The sequence below is a fragment of the Gallus gallus genome, chromosome 4 (assembly GCF_016699485.2).
Source record: "Gallus gallus isolate bGalGal1 chromosome 4, bGalGal1.mat.broiler.GRCg7b, whole genome shotgun sequence".
In the NCBI taxonomy this organism is placed as follows: domain Eukaryota; kingdom Metazoa; phylum Chordata; class Aves; order Galliformes; family Phasianidae; genus Gallus; species Gallus gallus.
Window position 1 is genome coordinate 73,127,079 of NC_052535.1, and position 24,963 is coordinate 73,152,041.

Here is a 24,963-nt window from a genome sequence, read left to right on the forward strand (position 1 = left end):
TTCGTGCAGTGACAGGCACAACCCAAATGAAAAGCCTTGCTCCGAGCACCTCAGGCTTTTGGGGAGGTAAATTTGAAAGTAGCACCTTAATATGAGGTCACCTCTGATAACTGTATTTATGGAAGCAAAATTCTCTCTGATCAAGACCACGGTCCTGAAATCTATCATTGGATCTTGTCAGTGTGGCTTGATATCATGTGGGGTTTTAAGTCTATTGGTTCATATTTCCTCATTTGCTATTAATTTGTGTACCCTGACAGAATAAACACAAGATGCATTTACATGAGTAACACTTAAAGCATTTTCCTGTTGCTTCGGGAGGTGTTCAAGGCCCTGCACCCATACTTACTTGCTGGCTGGGTTTCTTTGGTGACTGAGACAGAAAAAGAATCGTCTTTGTCTATTAAACTGCTCTTGTTGTGCTCTCAGCTGGATAGTCATTGCACATCACTTGGCTTAGCTCGAGCATATACCTTTCATATCCCAGCATTATATAGTTGGTATTCATCCTGTTCGTTAAATTCTTGTACTTTCCACCATTAGATGGCAACTTGCAAAGTCCTGCCTCGCATGCTAGGGGGGGAGCAAAGGCTCTGTGAGGGCCATAGCATATCCCCATAGTGTGAGTGGCCTAATTGTCACCTCTGGGCTGCATTTGGCTCTCATGTGTTGCCCAGAGAACTGGGACAGGTGATGGTCTGACCATGTGTGGGCAGATGCATGGTTGTCACATGCAGAAGAAAGCACCTCAGATCTGGACTTTCCTAACAGAGACTTTGTTCCTCAGTCATCCTGGGGTGGGGAGCAGGAAACGCTGCTCAAAGGCACAAAGTTACAGAGGAAAGGGGATCCTTGTAGAGCAAAGGTCAGGCACAGGTAGAAAGGGAAATGGCAAGAGAGGGGAAAAAGAGCCAGCACAATGAGAACAGGGTGATTTAAAGTAGATATATCATTATTGGAGGGAAGGGAAAGTAAAGGGAGGGTGAAAGCTGGATTACCCAGTGACTAAGGAAGGGCAAGTAGACACATATTCTCAGGCTGCAATTGTCTTCAGTTAAATTTTCATGCTTTTATTATCTAGAGTTAAGAGAAAGAAGAAGGGCTTGTCAGCATATAAGGAGTTACCATTTGAGTCACAGTGAGTACATTAGATCTCACTGACCGAGTAAAATAGAATTTTCTTCATTACCTGTGGGTTATCTCTACAGAAGTCAATTCTGATGTAACCGTGCTGCAGCATGCAAAAACTTTTATAACTCCTATCTCCAAACCAAGAATTGAAACTGTGGCCTTTGTAATGTCACTGAAAAACATTCTGTTTCAGTTCAGTGTGAATTCAGGATTTCATCTCAAACCTGGAGTTTGTTCAGTATAAGAGCTCTGTAGACTCGAGGTGATGAGTCAAAACCAAATCTTGGGAGCTCAGAAGGTTTCTTCTTCCAAAAACTAATGTAAGTTGTTAGGAGCTTTTCTCTTTCCTTCTTTGTGGAGAAGCTGTCTAAGATGAGTGTAAAACAAGATGCAACGACCGCTGCTTCCTTTGAAGGAACTGCTCTGTGTGGTGTGGCAGGGACAGGTTTCACAAACTTTATTACAAAACAAGCATTTGCACACAGGAATTTCAACTAGAACATTATTTCCTCTAATCCAAGAATTCTCTTTTTTTCCTGGCTTGGAATGTGCTGTGCTTTACAGGCAAACACAAAGGCAAAACAGCCATGTGCTCTGAATAACTTGCATTCAAATTAGATTGACAACATAATGAGAGACGAATAATGTTATATTTGGAAGTCGTTGATAGAAATCATCCCCAGCTCGTATCTTGAGAGGATAGTAGGATGAGTGGTTATCTATGGCTCTGTTGCTCTGCTGCTTCTTTCACAGTCATTTTCTTTTCTCATCTTGCCTGGCACTCTTCAAAAATAACCTCTTAAGATATGAAATTTATCTCTATTCTTCTAAAAAAAAAATCCTCCTCACTTTCTGGATGGACCCTTATAATGCTCCAGTTATGTTTTAGAGTTCATGTACTCAAATCCTCACTGACTTCTAGGACAGGTTTTAAATCACGCATTACATACCCTTATCCCCCAATATTCTGCCTCGGGTTTACTGTTCCAGTGAAAGTTACATCTGTGAAAGAAGACGACATGAGCGAGCATCTTGCTGCTCCCTATCCTTTTAAAATATCAAATCAATTTAAGGGCTTAACTTATTGTTATAGTTTATACTGAACCTCCTGAATCAGTTCATTGAATTTTAGCTGTAGCTATATAAAATTCTATACAGTGAAATTATTTGGCCATACTGAGAATGGCTATGCTGTGATCCATCAATGCCACTAACTGCCAGTAATAAAGAAATCTCCCTCTACTCTCCATTCATTTCAGTGAATTTCTAAAGCCACTGTTGAACACTAGGAGTATAATTAACTAGTTTTTTAATTTTTTTTTTACTTTCTTTTAAGTAGCATATTGGTGACATTTACCTGAAATGCACTTCACCATTGCTGGCTTCAGTGGCTGTCTAAAAGACACTGGGCAGACCCAAGGAAATACAGACTTGTAAGCCTGGCCTTAGAAGTGAGCAAGATAGTGGAAACATCTGTAAGGGAGTAGATTATAATTCAGTTAGGGATGTGATTTAGTAAGGAAAAAGCTGCGTAGTTCTGTTAAAAGATGATCATGTATGACAAATGTATTAGGGGCATTTCAATGCACTGCTGAACTGATAAAGATGAAATCATTGACATAATTCATCCAGATTTCAGGAAAGTATTTGTTACAGACTGTACAGGAGATCGATTTACAAGGTCAGAAAGCAGAGCATAGGGGACAACTCCTGAAATGGAATACAAATTGGTTTAGGCACAAGAAACAGATGGTGTCAGTAAAATGAAACAATTCAGGGTGCAGTGAGGTACGGGTGTGCATGAACATGAATACTGAATGGCATGTGACAGAGGACTCAATGCATTTGTTGCACTAGGAGTGTGGACATGGGTAGGTCTTCATAGCTTTGGAGTGGAGAGTCGCAAACCTCACTGCAGTGATTGATTTGGAAACAACTCCAAAAATGCAAATCACTGTGGAGAATTTTGTGCAGTAAATGCACTTCTAAAGTCCTCTGTGGATAGCAGAAAAATGCCTAAAATTCACAGGTGATTAACCACTTCTACCTGCTTTTTAACACCATCTGTGCACCTTGTTAAGTACCAAATTGAAACAGATACGTTTTCCTGGTGTGTCAGAATCAGCACAGCCACTGAAGTTGAGAAAAATGACATTGTGCTGTTAGTGAAAGCCAGAAATAGTGAAGACTTTGAGTGCACTCAGTGCTGGCCATCAGCAAAGCATCCACATGCCTTAACCATGCTTTGATCTCTTCTTACTGTGAGGATTTTTTCTCTTTATTTTAGAGATAGTCTGAGAAGAGTATTGCACTGGGAATGACTGCAAGCAAATACTTCAAGCTCATAGGGGGTTCTTAATAACTGATGATATTCTGCTGAAGTCTCATTCTTCGTATGCGAGCTGCCTGCCGTCCCCCTCAAACACTGAAACAACAAGGGGCCACATTACTCAGTACACTTCTTCAGGCGATAATGCAATTGCTTCTATTAAAGCAGAAAGGCCAGATGTCTTAAAGTTTGGGTGGAATTAGGCTCCTCACAGCATCTGATGTTCCACCATAGGTCTCTCCCCATCTTCTAGCCCTGAAGTTGAGCAGTGTGGTCCTCTGGGCCCCACCTCCAGTGGAGAAAGAACAAGTTAATTTTATTTGTTCCAGGCTTTAAATGTATGTATTTCTGTAAAGCAAAAACACTTTAACTCAACAAGGCTTCTGAGCTGAACTTTTAAGTCTCAGGCAGAGAAAACCCTTCATGAAGAAAACATTGGCAAAAACACATAGGGCCTGACCTGTTCAGCAGAGGCTTGCAGGTCTTTGGCTCCACACCTCTGCACACAGCCAAGCACACCAAACTGCTGATACAGACCTCCATATAGTTAATACTCCATATAGTTAAATATGGAGTACTAGTTAAATATATAGTTAATACTCCATATAGTTAAAACTTCATTCCTGTTGGCAGGTTTGGGGAATATCGCTTGCAGAAAAAGGCAGATGTAAAACAGATAACTAAAGGTACCACAGAACTGCATGGCATATACAAATTATTTCAAATCCATTTTCATTTATTTCAGTATGATTGGCTTAAAGTTGTGATTTAGAAGCTGTTGTAATTCTCATTTATCCTTCCAAACTGTCTCTGGATCACAAGGTAATGACCAGGGGTAGTACCCACTTCAGCCCATGATCCCTATCTATTGCTGAATGCAAATCAGAGTTCTCAGCCCTTATCTTACCTAGTTTTAAGGGGTTCTGCTTGGTTCTGCTTACTTTGGTGCCTTCACCATTTGTAGAAGTGAGTAAATAAAAGGTACTATCCACTCAGAATAGGAGATTATATTTTCAATTGATTCAGTGACCAAAAAGCATGAAGAAAACAAAACCCTTCTTGGTGAAAGAGATCACTTAAAAATAAACAGTTAAGAGGCAAGAATAAAAGCAAAAGGTATGAAATTCAAAGGTAAGACAAGCAGCAATGAATAAATTAAAGAGTGGTTTCACTGAACCAATCATTTGTTACTCAAGAATTTAATAGGATCAAAAACTCATCAGTAAAATGCAAAAGCCAAGTGAAATTCTGGAATAATTTGAAAACTTTTACGTAATAGGTATATGTTGTCCAGAATAGTTAGGAGTATGTACTTAAAAAGAGCTTGTAAGCACCCTGGTACTATGAGGTATAAGATCAAGCTTTATAACATAGAGCAATTAGAAAGTACAGGCAAAATAAAGCAGGCATCTGTCAGGTGCTTTGGTTCTACATGACCAGCACAAGAAGGCGGTAGGGGAGAAGGTAAGACACAGTCATTTTAGAGCAGCATTTGTTCCCATGGATCCTGTGACACGGGAATTATGGTGTTTTTTTTTTCCTTCTGCTTGATTAAAACCTGGAACATAAAAACAGATTCCTTAATTTCTTTTGTTAAAGCTGTTGCTTTTTTCAATAACTAAATATTTATGTGAAGAGAAAGAGGTTATATCCCACCAGTTATGACCTTATCTGAAACATAGGAATCCAAGATTCAGCTCATTGCTTCACTTAACACTGAACTGCTTTCACCAACTGGTGAAACTTCTGGAGATTAAAGAATGCTCAAGAAACTTCTCCTAGAAGTGTCTGAAGTTGAAGCCCCAAAAGGTCTTCGGAATTTGAATACAGAACACACAAACTTCAGCTTAGTGGCTCTGCATGGTATTATTCCCCATTCTAAGGTGTGTAGTCAGTTTTGATAAGAAATTCCTCATGACTCCAGAAAAATGGTGTGCTAATACTGATACATACTCTTTTCTTCCAGATAGACGTTTTCAAATGGAGAAATATTTTGCTGTGATATTCTTAACAAGTTTTGTTTCAGTTTTAATCTTGTGTTCTCTGTCAGCCATCCTTCTTTCTTTATTCCCTCCTAATGACTAGGAAGGGCAGGATCTCCACCTCATTTTTTTGCTTACTGTCTGCTGGATATTGACCACATGTGGAAAGTGATATAGTCTTTGTGCCAAAGAGTGTGTGGTCACAGCAATAAACGTCTCTGAAATGGCCAGACAGCTTTCTGGGATTTGATATACTCCTCCGGTTGAAAAATGAACTTACAAGTCTGAAAAGCCACTCATATGTCAGATCTGATGTCAGTACTAGGGCACTCTTCAATTTCACAGTAACAGAAAGTAGCCTTAATTCCCTACCTGGATTCCTCAGTAAAACGAACTATTTCTTAAATTTTTCTAACACACTTAGATGAACATAAAATGCAGTACACGTTTCCTTGGTACCCATCAGTTGTGCCTGTCTGAGCCACTTGACAAAATATTTTCTCTGATCTTATACTGCATTTCTAGTTCCATCAGTAGCAAGATATTTTAAGGGAAATCATAATAATGCAGAAGGAGGGCAGTGAGAGGCTCTTGACAGGAGGAGTTTGATGCCTCTGGGAGAACAGAATTTATTTACACTAAGTCTATATTCAATTATACCAACAAGGTGGCAACCCTGCCCACAGATGGGGGCTGGAATTAGATGATTTTTAAGGTCCCTTCCAACCCAAGCCATTCCGTGATTCTATATGATTCTCAGTTTTTGTATTTTTTTTTCTTTACTGCTAGTTCCTACTGAGTTTTCCTTACTTTTATGTTGAGGGAAAGAAGGACCATGAATTCTGATGGTGAAAGTGAAATAATTTACTCATAAATGTTACAGTTATCTACTATCACTAGCAAAACTTTACTCATAAATGTTACAGAGTTATCTACTATCACTAGCAAAACTATCCATTAAGTTATTAATCAATTAATTCCACATGTGCTCTTGCAGAACTTGGTGCCTTCTTGGTTGAGTTGGATTCAGGTTCTCCCCAGCATCTTCCACATCCATAGCCTGCTGCTCCCATGGGATTTCACTGAAGTTCACGTCAGGATTAGTATGTCCATTCACGAGAGCGTTTGAGCCCAGCAGTTCTGTGTAATGGGTGTAATGGATTTACTGATAATATCTGGAGGCCAGACCGAATACCTCTGTCCACAGTCCTACCCATTTTCTGAGCATTTCACCATAGCTAGCCAGGAGGCAATCAAACAGCTGTTTTTCAAGGAACCCCGTATTTCCTGAGGTTTAAGTAATACAGCATTTTTTTCCTTTCCTCCTTTGGCCTGACCTCACCCTTCCTAGAGCTATCTTGTGCCATTCGCAGTCAAGTCCTGTCATCCTGTCACTTCTCCCAGATTCCCTTTCTTTTTCTGGAGGAGGCAGCCACTGAACTCTGAACTCCAGAATCCAGTTGTTCCAGCTAACAATCGTGTAACTGCAAAGAAGAAAAAAAAGAAAAGAAAGAAAGTCGAGACCGTCTCCAATTTTAATGTAACACTCAGCACCTAAAGTACAAAAGAACATAATACAGTGAAGGACCAAAACTATTGAGGAGGAAAAAAGAAACACCATCACTTTAAAGATCCTTTATTGTTTGCCTAAGATGTGTCCTTCACGGACTTGACTGGGCACAAAAGGATTCAACATAAATGAATAACTGCTTCTGATCTGCAGATCATATTGTCCTGCTGACAGATCATGCATGTGAAGTAGAAGAGCTGATACAGGATAGTGAAACCAGCAATGAACCTGAGAAAATTGAGAAGGTGCAGCTGGAATATAAATGGACAAGAAGCAGCCTCTGATAAGGAAAAGCAAAAATCAAAGGAAATGAAAAAATTGAGGAACGCATAAATGCACTCCTAAACATGGGATGGTCCCTCCAAAATGCACACATGAGGCTTTGTGTGTGTATTTATCCAGCAACGAGAACAAGAATGCAAACCAGAATAACACTGCTATAAATTACCAAAGGTACTAAAATATCTGTTTTATCTGTGATAGGTTAGAGCCTCATTCAGAGGTATTTAAACCCTGATTAAATGGAACCCTGAAACATCTGTGCAGAGTCAGATTGAATCATCCTTCAGGGGACAAGTACTACATATTTTCATGACGTTTTTACTATATAGCTTGCCCAGATCTTAAGGATTTACACCAGTCTTTTAACCATATCTTTCTTTAGAGCTGAACATGGATGTAATAATCATGTTAGTGCAGTAGATAAATGATGATGAAAATAAGCATCAAAATTTGAAGCGATCCATTCATTGGCTTATCCATGGTTAAAAAACAGGGTTGTTTTCTCTCTCTATGTCTTACAAAGACACAGATTTCTGAAAGCTGTGCTTTAAAATTGTTGATTAAATCATCTGCAGGTGAAAACTGTTGGTGGAAACTCCTAGAGATGGTTACCTTAGAAATTGCATAAAAGAGCCAGAGTAGGTTGGATCCAGCTCTGCATGTGTAATTTGTCCAATCGCACACACACACACAAATTAAATAATAATTTAAAAAATCATAAAACTTTTTAGAAGGTCTGGAGCCTTCTCAATGAAATATAGAAAATATTTAAAGAAGTTGAAGGCACGTAACCTGGTGAAAAGACAGAGGAACCCAAGATACCAAGAAGTTTGATCATACAGAAAGTGTTGCAGAGAAAAGAGGTGAAGCACTAGAAGCAGGTGGATGTATCTAGGGAACTATAGAGAAGGAAAAGAAAGGAGGTAACATTTGGACACAAAGGAACAGAATGTTTCAGTATTCCTGAAATCTGCAGTTCTGCTTGCTGGTTCTGTTCGAGACTTGGCTTTTCTTGGGCAAGATAGTTGCTTTTCTCTTCAGCTTCTTATTTCTAAACTGGGGTTGATAGTACTTCTTTTCAATCATTTTCTTGGCTTGTTTGTGTGATTCGAGGTAGGAACATCTGCTCAGGGTCCAGCAGAGTAACTCGGTCCTGGCCAGGTCTGTTCTGTAGGAGCACTGCAGGAACTACTGGTAAGTAAAACAGAGAATCAGAGAGGGTGAAGAAGCTGCCAAAAGACTTTAGTATCAGGCACTAAATGTGATTATTTAAAAATACATATTTGGGTTCTTTTATTTCCTTTCTTATCCTATTAAGCCCATTCAAAGCATACTTCAGCTTATTTTTTATTTATTCCCCTGAAACTTGCTTTATAATTCAGAAGAAATTGGTTATTCTCATCCAAGAGCTTGGGCTTTCTGAAAAACACAAGCTCTCATCAGATGTTTGATAAAATCATAAGAGCTGGAAATGCTGAGAATTCCTTTCGTTTTATAACCTCTCTTTCATGAATATTTACTTCTCATTTGAATAATTATCATCAATAAAAATGAAAACTTTTGCCTGTTAAGACTGCAAGCAGCTTTGGGATTAAAATGAGTGACATCCCTCAAAAAATGAGGGTTATTAGAGAGTTATCTATCTTACAAGCAGAGCCCTTTCTGCAAGAGCATTCTGAGTGTGGAGTACTGCAAGACCAAGAAAACAGAGGAGACGCATTCCATAAATGAGAATTAAAACTAGGAAAAAGATTGCTGAATTCAACTATGTTAGGAATGGTAAAGCTTTAACTATTACAATAATATGAAAATTATGGGGTTTCTAATATCATTAACAATTCTAATCAGTGGGTTTAAATTATAGCTATTTTTCATGTAATTTTCATTATTTGCTATTTGCCTGTGCAAATGACATGCTTTCTTTTTCAGCAAGGGTTTGCTGAGGAGCCTGAGAGGATGTGCAGGCTTGCAATGCATTGCACACATGACAACGTGTGTAATAACAGACCACAGGAAAATATGAACAGGGAGGAAAGGTGAATGTACCCTCTAGAGCACCGAACTTACAGAATGCCTAGAGATGACAAAAAGCTAATTTAGAAGAAAGTGGTCTATAATTCGGAGAAAATGTCTAAGTTTGATTTATAATTTGCACCTAAAATGTATGAACTCTGCATATACCGTATCAAACTACTGTTCCATACTACAGCCAGCTGCTCTTTTGGTCTTATATATGTATGTATGTATAAGCAGGTAACTGTAGATATTTATTGGACTTGTTAATCTTAATTCAAAGAGAGTTCCTCTGAATTTGTGTGGCCTATGTTTCTTCCCATGTAGGCTGCTAATTACTCACCTGGAATAGAAAAAAAGCAGGTTCAGAAGAAGGCCATGAAAATGTTCAAAGGGCTGGAGCACCTCTGCTATGAGGAAGGGCTGAGAAATTTGGGGTTATTTAGTTTAGAGAGGGCTCTGGGAAGACCTTCCATTGTTTAAAGCCTTCCAGTATTTAAACAGGACCTACAGGAAAGATGAAGAAGAAAGCGTGGGGATAAGGCAAGGGGTAATGTTATCCATGTTGAGACTGAGGGGTCACCTGCTTGAAGGGCTATGAAGTTGTAAAAGAAGGATCTCTTGACTTTTAGAGAACAGAATGACAGTGTTACTAGATGCCAAACCACAAACAACATCCTAACAATGGAGATATTGTGGTAAGGAGTGATATGTGTTATTGTTTTGTTTCATCTTGAATTGTTTGTTGTGTTACTTGAAACAAAGAATAATTGTGGGGGGCAGTCCCAAACATCAGTACAGGCCGGGTGATGAGTGGTTAGAGAGCAGCCCTGCAGATCAGGAGCTGGTGGTACTGGTGGATGAGAAGCTTGATATGAGGTGGCAGTGTGCACTTGCAGCCCATAAAACCAAACGTATCCTGAGCTGCACTGAAAGAACCACGGCCAGCAAGGTGAGGGAGGTGATCCTCCTCCTCCACTCCACTGTTGTGAGACACCACCTGGAATGCTGTGTTCACCTCTGAGAATCCCAAAATAAGTAGGACAGGGACCTGTTGAAGTGAATTCCCAGGAGGGCCGTGGAGATGATAGAGAGCTGAAGAACTTTTCTGATGAAGACAGGCTGAGAGAGTTGGGGTTATTCTGCCAGGAGAAGAGAAAGCTTTGTGGAGACCTTCCAGTATTTTAAAGAGGACCTGTAGGAAAGATAGAAAATGGACTCCTCCTTGTGGACAGATATGATAGGAAAAGAGGTAGTTGTTTTAAGCTAGAAGAGGGCAGATTTAGATTAGATACTGGGGGAAAAAATATTCAATATGATGGTGGTGAGGCACTGGAACTGGTTGCCCAGAGAAGCTGTGGATGCCCCATCCCTAGAATTATTCAAGGTCAGGTTGGACAGCCTGATCTAGTGGAAGATGTCCCTGTGCACATCGGGGGTTGGAATTTAATGGTCTTTAAGGTCCCCTCCAACCTGAGGCATTTTATGATTTACGTTAGTTGTCTGGTTTGATCTGAGGTTCTTGACCTTTTGAATTCTTCTCCCCCACAGCGTACCCAAAAACACAGATTTCCCAATTTAGGGATGTTTGAGGTGGTTGTGCCTTGGGTGGATTTTGTCTGTGAGGATGTACTACACTCCAGCTGTGTTGGCAGTTCAGCTGAGGGGATGGCGGAGCCCCTGAGGTACCCAGAGGAGCGGAGAGCACCGCGTCCCCAGTGCATTCGGGCTTCCGTGCCTTTGACCGTGCAGCGGTCCTCGGGCAGCTCCTTCGGCGCGGGTCTGGCTGTGCGCGCCCAGGCTGCCCCCGGCGCCCTGCCCTGCCACGCCCGACCTTGCACGGCACCTTCAGAGCGCGGAGGCGGCCCAGGCTCCGCTCCGCGGCCCGGCCAGGCCCCGCCTCTCCCCGCGGGCTGCTCGGCGGAAGGCCGCGCCGGGGCGGGCGGAGCCGCTCGGCGCCGTACGCCCGCCGGAGCCATGAGCTCCCACCGCAGCGAGAGCGACTGGCAGGGGCTGGTGAGCGAGGTGAGGCGGCGGGAGGGCATGGGGCGGCCCTGCCTCCCCATCGCGGCCTGGCCCGGGGTCCGGCCCTGCCGGGTGAGGGGCAGGCCGCGGTGCGGGGGAGCTCCAGCTGCGGGCCGCTGCCGCCATGCGCTGCCAGGGAGCGACAGGGATGCGGGCCGGGAGGTGTGAGCCTTGCAGGGCCGAGCTGGGAGGCGGTGCAGCCGCTGCTGCACGGCGTGAGCCCGCTCAGCGCTGCCTCCTCCGTCCCGTGCCGGGGCCAGCCCTGCTGCTCAGTTCGCCTGCGTTAATTCCCGTTCGCTTGCTGGAAGGGCGGTGTGTCGGCACCGGTGCTGCTGTTGGTTTGAAATCCAGGCGGATCTGAGGCCTCAGGCCTTGTGCTCCTTGCTGGGAGGTCCGGCACCTGCAGCCCTGCGTCAGGAGCGCAGCCCTGCCGCCAGCGTGGCACTGCGGGCATGGCATGCGGGACAGAGCGGGTACTGCGGAGTTTAGAGTGCTTGGACCATAAACGACAGGCTGTTGTCATCCACGGTGCCATTTATGCAGGTAGAGCGTGGATTTTCAGAGTAAAGATTAGCAAATGTTATCTGCTGTTTCCACATTAAAAGTTCCTTGGTATCCACAAGTTCACGTGTTCATGTGAGATACGTTACCAAACTCAAACCAACCTGACACCAGGATCATTTAAAGGAGTATCATCAATGTTAAGCCAATTCAGTAGGCAATACCATGCTGTTCGGAGTAGTTTGGCATTCTGACTTATTGAATAGCTATAGAACATCAAAATACCATTTTATGTTTACAGCTATCAAACAAAACGTTGTTTTGCCTTTGCAAAAGGCTCGTGTCTAAATGAGAACCTAACTGTTGTAAAGTGCCATCCGCAGAAGTGAATTCCTCTTTCAGGAGGGCTTTGCCTCCGTTAGGCTTTTAAACATGGCCTAAGGCTCTGACCTGTCAAAGATACACGTGTTTATTGCCAAACCTGACAAGTCCCAATGAATTCAGAATTCACGAGGGCCGGGACTGTGCACTGCATTCAGAGCTGAAGTCTTTCTGTACACACCATACTTTCAAACACACAAGATAACCCACAAGAAAATGAAAAGCATACTTTTGGTATGTGGCTGTGCAGCGTTGCATCTGACATCTCCCTTCCCAAATGGAAGTTTTGTTTGTGGTCAGGGATGGTGTTGGTGTCAGGGAAGGGTAAGAACTGCTGACAGTTCACAAGGTGTGGTCAAAGCAAACAGCTCTGTTCTCAGCTCTAAATACCCTCTAGAGTTACTGTAGAACTTTCTGACTTCTGGTATGATTTAACCTAAAACTCAATCCAGAAATTGAATGCTCATTTTTGTTTTAGGGGTTTCTTAAGTGTAGCAAAGTGTAGTGGCTGTGCTAAGCTACATTCTTGCAAATACTGTAGCTTACATATAATTCCTGTTGGTTTTTTAGGGGGTCTATGAGAAAGTGGCTTTGGCTTATTAAGTAAATCGTAATATGTTTTCCTGATTTATGTTATTTCTCAATGTGCAATTTCAGGGTAAGATAGAGAGCTTGGTTTCCAGAGCTCTTCGTTTCAGTTAGGTAGTTTAAAGTTTGTTCCCTGCACGTTACATAAACATTTTGAGGCACTGTCAAAGCATAAGGTTTAACACTAGCAGGAGGAGACTTGGTGGCTCTAAACAAACACACTCACACAGCTGATGGACAGTTAAAACATGGAGTGGGATTTAAAATCTTGACCGAAAAGACCAGAAGCCGGTGAGTTCAAATCAATGTGACATACTTGTTCATTTCCACACACTTGGTCCTCCAGATTTGAAAGCTGTGAGGCACTTCTGTTGAAATACTTGTCAAAGCAACTGTAAGATTTTTAAGTCTGGTGTTGCAGGTGTTAGGAAAAGTGGTAGTGTGCAGTTTTGATCCTTACAGATAGGTGGATAGAGTCAAATACAGCTGTATATCTGTGTAGTTTGGCTTTTCATTTTTCATTAGAAAAAGGAATGCTTGCTTATTTTGGTGTTTTCTTTTTCTGTGTTTACTATTTTTGTCCTTTTTTCTCTCGTTCCACTCTAGCTCCTTTTGCTTTGTGCTCTTTCACATCTCTTTCGCTGCTTTTATGATGCTCATCACCAGCTTCTTGCATGTGTTTGGCCTCCATGCTTACAAGTGGTTTCCACTTGTGCTACAGCCTTTCAGGCGCAGTGTGCACCTGGTTCAACAGTCTTTGTGCCGTATGTACCTTGAATAGTCATTAACTCTGAATAGGTTGACATAGAAAGGCATGCTGGGACAAAACCAACTTTGCAAACACTGAAGGAACAGAAGGAGTCATTCTTTCCGTCTTGTAAAGTAAATACAAAAGAGCAAGCTGCAGGAGTGAGAATCTACATAATTTTTGCCCACTCCTGAGCTGTGCTCAAGTATTCTTCTTGGATAAATACATATAAAGGTGAAGCACTCTATTATACTGCAAGATAATTTTTGCCTGAAGTCTGGATTTTTGTCTAACATTTGCATTACTGCATAGCCCACGTTTAAGATATTTGAAAGACAGTGTAAAGCAGTAGAATTAATATCTAGTTAATAATTGCTTGTTTGACACGAATGTTATAGCAAAAACTTTCTTGCTGGCTGGACTGAGATGGGATGGTGGCCTAAATCCTCCAAAGCCATGTGATTTTAATGAATCTCAAAATGCTATCTCAAGAGGAGGGCTCGTTCCTTTGAACATGTCTTTGAACATCTCTTACCGGGGAAACAAAACAAAAAACCACAGTGAAATCCATGATGCAAACAAGGTATCTGTCCCACCAGGAAGAGGATGAAGAAAGGGAAGTACGGCAGATATTACTTGTTCAGCTGAGTGCAGTGCTGTAAAGCTGTTGTGGTAAGATGTTATACTGGGCTCTTCATTGGAAAGAGTCCTTGAAAATAATTTTGATCACCAAAATCTTCATTGTGGAGTTTTGTTTGTTTGCTATTAAGTATTTTTAAATGTCCATATTTACTTCTCAGCCTGACTTAGTGTTTACGGATAAGTTAAGTGACTAATTTAGACTGATCATATAAGTCAGTTCCTTACTGGCTCAGTTTTCTCCCTTGTATAGAAGAGAGGAAGCATAACTAAATGTAATTGAGTGAAAGCCATGATGTATGGATGCGGTTTGAGGATAGGTGAGGTAGTTATGAGAGGTTGTAGAAGCTTCCGACTCTGAATGTTCTGCTGTAGAGAAGAGTGGTTTCAGTTTTTGCCTGACTTTCATGTAATCTGCCTGGGAATCCATATGATCTAGAAATGATGACAGAAATAGTGATTGGAAAATAAGTATTAACGTGGTCATGGGGTGGTGAGATAAGTTGAACAGTATTAGAAGATCATTTGTGATTGGGAAAAGCCACTTTTGCATAGTGAGCAAGACCACCTCTGTCCTTGCTCTAGAGAGCTGACTTCTGTCAGTTCAGTCTGCTTTCTACTGAAGTCAGTGTCTGCTCTTCCATTAACTTTCCTGAGAGTTGGCACCAGTTCTGATGTCATATTGGTTAGAGAGGCTTTTGGTGGTGTTTTCCACTGAAAACAAGAAGATTTCCTAGGATACTGATAGGTTAGAGTGACTCTCCTCCCTTCTTCCTGATGGCTTCCCTCTTGCATTTGCCAGTTTTTAAATCCAATGTCAAAATGGTACTCTTTCCTTGTCACCTCCCACATATTGTAGCATCTACTTTATGCTATTTACAGCTACTCATGCATGACTGTGCTTCCTAAAATTAGTTGGAAGAAATTTAGTCTCCATTTAATTTGTCGTTCTCAAGAGGCTATTTCTTGATTATTAACTGTGTATGATCTTTGGCACTGCACAGGGAAGTGATACGAATGTGCTCTTGAGCTTCCTTCCCTAATAATTGCTAGCTTAAATCTTGAAGGAATAGTTTTGGGGAATGATTTATCTGAACTACAGCTACTGAGCAGTAGTTCTAGGTGAAATAGCTGCGTGCTCCTGATGTGAATTCTGAATAAGAGTGAGAAACTTAACCTGCTTGTAATTGGTAGAATGTACCTTCATTGTTGCACAATGAACAAAAGAGAAGAGGAAGGAAAATTAGTGAGATTTTCATAACTACAGTGTATATTTAATCTTCCAACTTCTCAAGCAGGGTGTGAAATGTAGTTAACCAAACCTATCTGAGGGGATTGTGCAGGGTTTGGAACCACTCATCTTAGAGGTTTTCAGAATAAGGGCAAATGCTGGCAACTGTAGACAAGGACAGAGTGGGGGACATGGATGCTCTGAGGTCCCTGGTGATTGAGTTGGCACTGTGACTTCCTCCTTTGGGAAAGGGAGTGGGAATGCTAAAGGATCTTACACTGTGACTTACTTGTTTCCATAGTTCTTGGGAACTGCGGGAGAGGTGCTACGGACCTGCCTGGGATTTCAGGCAACAAACCAAGTGTCTGTTTCTCATGTCTCTATGTTCCAGGTTGGACTAAGATAGGCATAGAACCGTAGAATCCCAGGATCCTAGTCACAAGGACACTGGGGAACAAACATGATGGAGTTCATAATGCAAATATTAGGATGCAAACATAGGGCTGAGTCATGTTGTGAAGTGGTTCTGAGTTACCAAGTCAGATGAGTTGATGTTAATTCTTAAAGGACCAGCAAAGATGATTTTGTGTAATACTGTCATCAGGACAAGATCTGGTGTTCTGAGCAAGCTGCTTACATTACAGTGAATGATAGCAACTTGTGTCAAACGTCAGCAGTTCAGAGGTAGCTAGAGGAGGAAAGGCTGGTCAGGAGTTGGTATTGTGTGTTACAACCAAGGTAACTACATTGTTTTGGATTTTATTGGAAATGGGAGGCAAATGGCCAGTAGCTGCATGTTGCTTTGAGTGCTTGGCTCTTCCAGGTGACTTCAGATTAAACCCTTCTAACTTAAGGGAAGCAACATTACTGAAACCTGGCCAGCAAACACCCCACACAGTGATGTTGCAGTGCGTTTTGGAACTCTTCAACTTGGTACTTGAGCAGCAAAATTACCTTCAAGAGCACAGTGAAGTGAAATCTGGTAAAACTAAAGGCAGTTAATGAGCAGTTGGATCTCTTGTCCAAAGGATGTTGAATAGAGTTTACAGTTTCTCTGAGAGTGTGGTGAATGATGGATTTCCAGGCCCACATACACTGTGGTGGCCTGTGTGTGTGGGAGGACACGAAATCCTGGAGTGTTAAGGGAACGTGAAGTAGCCACGCTGATTTCAGAGCAGAACTTGGAGAAAAATATCTTTGCTTTTAGCCTCAGGTATTTTCCTTCTTGGCACCAATTGCCATGAAATGGCCAAGTGCATGCCAGTAATTTGTACAAATTTATTTTATGATAGGAATTTGGTGTGTTTGTTTGTTTAAAAAAAGAAGGTGGAAAACCTTGACGTGTCCCAGCTTCATTTGGTTATTAGACCATGTCTGTGGTGCCATTAATGAGATCTGTCCGGATCTATTGCTAAAAATAGCAGTGGACAAATAGTAAGTGTTTGATGCAGAGTCACCTTGGAGCAGCTCCACTCTCCTGTAATGTCAGTCTCTTTTTACTCAATTTCACTAAAGTAGTTATCTGGCTGTAAAGCAGTTCAGGCAGTAATGTAGGATGTCATATATATTCCTTTAATTATTATGATCTTCCTTGTAGCAATTATAATTTGCTTTATTACAGATAACAGCGAATTGGTAGATAAAAGTCACTAGGCAGATATGAGAAGTTGCACATAGTAGCTTTTAGACTGAAAGCGTAGTAGCTGGCTCTTGTATAACTTTGTTTTCTAAATTCAAAGATTCTTTTGAAATGTCAATTAAAAGGAAACAAAAAATAACAAGAATATACCGTATTCTTACAATAGATAACAGAATGCACTTGTTTGTCTCATTGATAGGCTGTATGTGAGACATAGCCTTTCGTCAAGTGCACTGGAGGAAATCTTTATACAAATGCCAGAACCATCTGTTGAATTCCTCTTCTCAGACTATGTTGGAAATTTTTTCTTAGTGCTTGCATTGCTCCATAAAGACCTTTTAAACTCGTATGTTCCTTCTAAAAGCATACTAGCTTGGCTGCACTCCTTTGCTCATGTGTAGAAGACTGTTGATGGGACTCAGTTATTTCCACAGGTATAGTTCTTTTCTGTTACACAATGGTTAAGTCAACTTATGGTCATTAGTATATTTTTTCTTTTCTTTTCTTTTTTTCTTTTTCTTTTTTTTAATATATATTCTGAAGCATATCTATATTGAATAACTTCCTTGAGGTCTTTCTTTGTATAATTTGTTTTTCTTTCAAAAAATGGTAATTGGAATGGAAAACATAGCTCTGCTGAATAATCAAATTCCACAAGAATGCTGTGACTTTATAGTTTCTTGTACCATAAACCCGTGGAAACAAATTACTATACATCATTGCTATTTTTATGCCATTTGTTTGGGAAACTCAATATATGCAGAAGACAAAAACAGCTTCAAAGAGCCCACTAGATGCTGAATGTTATGGTAAAATCCAGAGTGAGAGATGCCAGGACACTTTCTTCCATACGGTCCATCATCAGCATTTAATTCACCAAGTTAAAACTTATTCTATGCAAGGAGGAGAGGATTATTGCTCTCTCTCTATTTCATGTAGGCCCTGAACTCTGCTGTTCCTGCATCCTGCTTAGGGTTCAGCCGCTGCTGACATAACAGATAATGGAGCGTCTCCTTATTCTCACCAATGCTTCTGTAAAAGGTGAAGCCCCACTGGTGTGTCTGAAGGTGTGCATTGTAGAGGGCTGAGATTTATGGCAGAAGCAGGTTTTGTTTGTCACTGTGTTTCCTGCCTGGTATGGATTCTGTGGTCTGGCTCACAGTCCAGATCGGCTTCTGAGTTTTACACAGCACCCCATGAGCGGCCATTCGCAGGAATGGGGCTGGTTCAGGGTTTGGGGTTTTTGCTTTGTTCTGTGTTTTTAAGTGACTGAGGGAGTTGTTTGTAATTAATGTGTGAGATTGTGCTTATTTACAAAGAGTTTAGTGAAGGCATATTTTAGAACGGACTAAGGCACGAGATGAAACTGGAAAAAGAGAAAATAGATTGTCAAAGACAAGTATTTCACTGTAAGTGAATGAATGATTTTATCAAGTTTAGGGCAGTTTACCACGTCACCATAATCTCTTGCTGACAATATTAAAGTTTAGCTTCTGATGCCTTTCCGTGTTTTATCAGGGGACTTGACATTTGTGTAAGGTATCAGTAAGGACATAAGTACAGAGTTACAGTTGCCTTTGTAGAGTTGATGCGAAGGCATCATAATCCAGAAAATTTATGGCAGGATTTCAACTTCAGTAGTGCCAGAAATAAAATTAATCCAAGGTAGAAGTGTCCTTTTTGAGAGTTCAAATCCTTCCTGGAATTGCTTTTCTCATTCCCTTTCGACTTTTTTGCAACTAAGCACTTAGCGATTTTGGAAAATGTTGTCTGTAGTGCTGTACTAAACTCTCCTTTCCCTCTCTTATTTCCTTGAAATTGAGGTTAACAAAGTCAGTTCCAAGTAAGTACTGCATATGGGTGATGATTTTTATCCCGAAGAAGGGTGCTGACTTGAAGAGTGTGGAAGTGCTGATGCTCTTGCTTTGTGCAAGAGCCCATAATGACAAAGTATTCTTGTCAGAGTACGTAATGAAACTATAAATTGTTTTCATGAATGCTGTGATATTTGGTCTCTTGCAGAGCACAGTCAGAATGTATTTAGTGCCACATCTCATGTGAGTAACATCAGAATTAGAACTATTATGTAGAATGTGTCAGGAGATGGGTGAGAAGAATCTGCTGACTGACCACTGTGTTAAAGGGAAAAAGTTGCCTGAAGCTTCTGATAGGTAAAATTGAGCTGCTGCAGACGTTGGTCCCTCTTCCTCTCCATAGGAAAAGGCAGTGAAGTAGATCAGATAAATGTAGAAGAAATGAGATTTGTAAGCTCTGCTTCTCTTTTTCGATGAGCCCTACACGTGAAAGGAGAAAAAGTCTCACTTGTGTCTTCCCTCTCCTTTCAAACGCTTGCAATATTCCTGCATTATTTCACATTCTTGTGTCTCAACAAGCATGATGAGTATTGCAGCACACCGAGGCAATGAAGTAATTTCTTTTGTCACTGCCTATAGGGTACGCACTAAAGTTGACTCAGGTACTTTTTGGTAGCCACTCATACTGCTCTTTTGGCCATAACAGGGCCCTCTTTCATTGCTTGGAGGAAGCATGAGTCCAGAGGACATCGCTGGTAGTGGGCAGGAGAGGGAGGGCAGAGAGAATGAGGTGGGAAGTGCTGGTAGCTAGCAGAGCTGGCTCTTGTGGAATCAACTAGAAAAGGGCATTTGCAAAGGCTTCTTCCAGCAACATTCCTGGGCTTTCAGGCCAAATTGTGAGATTTTTCATACTACTATATATGAGGGAAAAGAGTGGAAATATGAATTGCTAAATGTTGTGACTCACGGTAATCAGGACAGTGTGTGGCCTTGCAAATGGATTTTCATGACTCTGAAATAACAAATTTCTTTTCAGTGATTAACAATAAGCTAAGAAGATTTGTAACTGAGTTTCATTCTGTGCAGTGAGTTGTCTTCCATCTTCTCCATGAGAAACTGTAGACTGTTTAATCTAGTACTGGCTGGGATAGGAGTGGCTTGTAACAGTCATGTTGTTTTTTCTCCTCTGCAGTACCTGGTGTGCAAGAGGAAGCTGGAAAGTAAAAAGGAGGCATTGCTGATCCTCTCCAAAGAGCTGGACACTTGTCAACAGGAAAGAGACCAGTATAAGCTCATGGCCAACCAGTTACGAGAACGACACCAGTCTCTGAAAAAGAAGTACCGGGAGCTTATTGTAGGTTGTTCTTATTGTATACCACATGAGTAGGGGACAAGAAACAACTTGAATATCAAAAGCATTCTATAATGAGTGCTGTAGAAAGCATTTAGGTACTTGTTTATAGTAGCCCTGCAGTTGTACAGTCCTGATCATATTATTACTCATTTGTTCCGCACCGATGAGGTAGTGGCTGTTATATAAGACACAGAAAGACAGTTTGTGCTTGGAGAAAATTAGTTTCAGTCATAATTCCATTTAAAAACTGACTGCAGTATTATTATTCCACAGCAACTTAATGTACCGTTATGAAAAACAATGCAAAATAAATTTGTAATGACCTGCTGTTTTAGAAAGACAAAATCTTAAGCCTTAGAAAAAAATGTAAGGTGAAATGAATATTACTGGTGTTAGACAAGACGCAGTATTTTCAAAACAATATTTAAAACATTTTACTTAAAATTATGTTTTAAAAAGTGATCCTCAAAACTTAAGAATTAAGTTGCCAATAACATGTATCTGTTTATTTGTAGGATGGAGATCCATCCCTTCCCCCTGAAAAGAGGAAACAGGTAGGATTTATTTTTCATTTGACATTATTTATCTGCTTTGAAAGTTTTTTGCAAAAGTGTGAAAATGCTCACTGTGGAATCTGGTAAAAAGCAAACGTTTCTGCAAATTGAAAGGTCAATTTTTAAATTGAGACATCTTTTGCTTTGTTCTAAACATTTAATCCTGAAATATCTGAACTATCATTAATTAGAATATATGGTTATTGCTTTTATGTTCACCTAAGACTGAGTTTGGGCAATGTACAGAGGTGTGGGATCATTCTTGTTTATCCTTCTTGCATTGAGCTCTAAAATGGGTTCATGACTGAACTTTTCATACTTCAGAAGCAAATTGGGAATGTGTTGTCTGCATCTCATAATTGTTAATTTATTGTTGTGGGTACTGTTTTCCATTAGGTACTCTCCCAAGTCATTTGAGTTCTATGGGTTATAAGTCGTAAGAACAACAGTAATTGGATTTTATGGTTCCCTCAAAAATCTGAAGGCCTACTTTTGTTTTTTTTTTCCCCCAGAAATCTATAAACAGTGTCCGTATTGCAGGATGTTGTTTGTCACACCCTGATATTATCTTAACTTTTAGAAAAAAAAAATAACACGCATAGGAAAATATGTGAGAAGAGAAGATAGAGTATCCAAAAGGACATGAGTTGTTCCTGTAATTGCTAGTCTTGAAAGTCTCAGACTTGGACTGCATGAACCATGGATATTGCATGGATGTTAGTGGCAGAATTCTTACTGATCATCTTTTCCCTTGGAGTTTGAATGTATTTCTTGCCATTTTATTAAAATTTTAGGGTTGTAGAGTTTTGGTTGTTTTAAACTAAACTTTCAGAGACAATGTAATCACTCCTTCATGCACTTAAACAAATAGCTGCTGAGAAGTCAGTGTCTCAGTGCAGAATCATTTAACGTGTTTGTTATTTTGCATAATTTGTTTAAATTCTATTAGCACAGTTCTAATGAAAGTTTATGACCAGATGTGGGTTTGAGCATTGTCACTACTCAAATTGGGACTGAAGAATATACAATAAAATGAAAAAAATAAAATCAGCAATGTAGTATATGGGTCATTACAGAGATGAATAGGAAGGGAGACTTGGCAGCATCCCATAGCTGCTGTTCTAATTCCTCTTACATTTTTTCAAAACAAATAAAGCTGACACTTGTTTCTAAAATACTGATAGAATTTATTCTAAATTCAGATGCTGTGACTATATTAAGTTTTGGCAAATTTCATCATGGTGCTTGGAAAGTCATTTAATCTAGCTAGGAGTCTTTTTCTGTGAGGAAATGATGTATTCATGCTAGATAAGAGAGAAAGAAAGAAAATCTTGTTCTCAGATGTGGTCATTTCAGAGGTCTCCCCCAAGGACAATATGTATTATAGCCTATATATTAATAGGCTGTTAGCACCCTTCTTGAGTTTTTGTTTTCTTGAGAAGCGTGTCTATAACATACAAGGTGTATAGGTTACACCTTGGGGCAACCTTTCTCAGGAAGAGAATAGTTTTACTTTGAGAAATGCACCAAAGCATAACAAAATAAAGTTGTATTTCTTCCACTATTACTGCAAATGCATTTATTTGAGTACCTTTTCTTATTCAAGGAAGAGTTACATTCTTTGTGCTCTTTTGAACTTTTCCAATTACTTTTTTTGCCCAGAAAATTTCACTACGTGCTGGGAGAAGTTACTGCAGTCACTTTATAAAAGATCCTGATCCTGTAATGAATTTTGTGTGACACAACTGTACACGCTGTTCTTGTGGTCAGGAGTGAGATGAAAACATTACATGCTGAACAATTTGCTGCCTGTTACGTTTCTGTATTGCAAATGAGAAATTATTATTGAAACTTAAGTCTACAACCCTAAATGTAATAGATGGGTTGGATTTGCTACTTTCTTCTCCTTCATTTCTTCATTTTTCACCTTTATTATGCTTTGTGAGTTCTTAAAACATCTTTTCTTCAATAGCATTCTTTTTGTCATTTGTCACAACACGGAGTTCTCTTGAATGGAGATCTCATGTAACTGGACAATTTCAATCAGCAAGTGGATACGGACTGGTTTCATTTAAAAGGCATCATAACATGCAGCACTCTGCAGTGTTTTTCCTCTTGAGGCCATGTGTGTGGTGGTACACATCTCTGATGTAATCCGATTGCTCTAAGATTGCTCTAGATTGCTCTAGGTGTGTACCATTCTGCCAAGCAGCAGAAGTGGGAGCGAGAAATTGTGTTGCTGTAATCTCTTCTCTCACAGCTCTCACCCTCTCCCTCTTTATACCAAATATTCAGTATTAAGTGCTGCAGCTGAAGGTAATGTAGTTTTGTAACGTCATGTGATGTTAGGTGTAATTTTTGATAAGTAATGGTCTGATGAAATGTTTCAGGAAGGTAGGAATAATGAAGAGTTGATTTTTGATGTTAGAATTCACCAGAGATGGTAAAGGATAGACATCTCCTATTTTGAAAGGCATGTTAAAATATTAGTCTGCCTGCAGAGCCTCTGTTGTGCATCCCATATAAGATGAACATCTCCCATTCTGCAGTGATATGCATTTATATGCATTTGCTGGGATATAGGACATTTTGATGACATTGACATTTTATGACTAATGCTAGGAATTTGTTGGACAGCATAGCAATGCTGGAAAAGTTAAAGAAAAAAAGATCAGTGGGATTTCTAGCTTGATTTATAGTGATTATTATTGTTTTCTACATTGTTTAAATTTTTGGTATAACTTCAGTCTGAGAGAAGCTTTGTTGTTGTGTGTCAAGAGTAAATCTGCAATGCACGTGTTCTTTAGTGAGGTCTTGTGTTTGTGTTTTAAATGTGTGAAGTACCAAATTAGATTGGACTAAACATCTCAGAATCAGAATGGCTGAGGTGGGAAGTTGCCCCTTTATCATTTGGTTCAACCAGTCATTTGGTTGCCCAGCGCCCTGTCCAGCTGGGTTTTGAACATCTTCAAGGACTGAGATTCTACAGACTCTGTGGGCACCCTGTTCCAATGTCTCACAGGTTTTGTGTTCAGGTAGAAATTCATATTTTAAATTGCGTTCATTAGTTTTGGCTCCTTTTTCTTCATTTCCTTTGTCATGTATTTATAGACATTGATGGGATCCTGCCTGAGTCTCCTCCTAGTTTCAGGTTTCTCAGTCTTTCCTCATGTGAGCATAAAAGATGCTCCAACTCCTTAATCATCCTAGTGCATCTTCCTTGCATGTCTGTTGAGTACTCATTCTCTCTCCCCTATCAGTTGTCTTTTAGTCAAGTGGGTCCAGTGTTTTCCAAGCAGCTGCTGAGCCTTGAGGAGGGTCCCATGCTAACAACACCCTCGCTATTACGAGTCTCATAACCTAATGGTGACATAGTCATACTACAAAGCACAGCTTTCTAGTTAATTTTTTTGCCAGATCAGAAAGCTCATCAAAAACCTGTGTGCCTCTTCCCCGAAAGTCATGGTACTTGACCATGTTATAGGTATCCACAGATGTCCCAAGGTGATTCATTCAAGCCAAAACTCTCACTGCTTCAGCCATGATTGACATCATGGAAGCACATTAGCCACTCACTGAGACTTTGTTTAGACAACTTGACTTCTGTTAATGTATAAATTCATGAGCGTGGCATTTAGAGCCAGGCAGAACATCAGAAAGGCTGGAGGTTCCAGATAGAAATATGTTGTGACATGCTGCAAATGGACCCATTTCGATCCTTTTCACTTCTGCTTCCAGCTTAATGTACTCAACTGTCAATGCAGTTTCAAAACAAACTTCAGGTATTGCCTTGTGACTGTTTTTGACATCGTTGGAAAAAATGATTACGGTGACTATTTGTTCATTAATGAATTCAGGAAGTTTTGCTAGCCTTGTGCTAAGGCACAAAAGCTGCATTCAGAGTCCTGTGAGATAAAATCTTCAGATAAAGCACTGTACGGGGTAAGCAATCATTTTGTATTTATCTCACACGAGTGCTGTGAAGATTAATGTGATTTCCTCCTTTGTTCAGAGGGTTTGAAGATGAAAAACATTATGCATGTGCCAGATTGAGACCTGTGTGCTTTGCTGTGGTTTGTAGGTGCATGTTTGACTGCCACAGTGTGAGGAAGCAGGTGCAGAACAGTGAGATCACTTGCCTTTGTGACACTTGAGAGAACAATATTCCCATGGATTTCAAAA

General features: G+C 40.4%; 1 protein-coding gene across 14 annotated transcripts in view; it reads left to right on the plus strand.

Moving 5' to 3' along the window:
- The first annotated feature begins 11,205 nt into the window (after nucleotides 1-11,205).
- Nucleotides 11,206-24,963, plus strand: part of CCDC149 (coiled-coil domain containing 149) — a 52,841-nt gene continuing 39,083 nt past the window's right edge. For 11 of the 14 annotated variants that reach the window (XM_040699300.2, XM_025150060.3, XM_004936147.5 and 8 more), the window contains exons 1-3: nucleotides 11,206-11,332; nucleotides 20,066-20,227; nucleotides 20,743-20,781. In XM_040699300.2, coding sequence (XP_040555234.1) covers nucleotides 11,285-11,332; nucleotides 20,066-20,227; nucleotides 20,743-20,781 — 249 coding nt within the window. In that variant the 5' untranslated portion in view covers nucleotides 11,206-11,284. The remainder of the gene's footprint in view (nucleotides 11,333-20,065; nucleotides 20,228-20,742; nucleotides 20,782-24,963) is intronic. The other 3 variants (XM_025150061.3, XM_040699301.2, XM_040699302.2) reach the window with 1 other exon arrangement.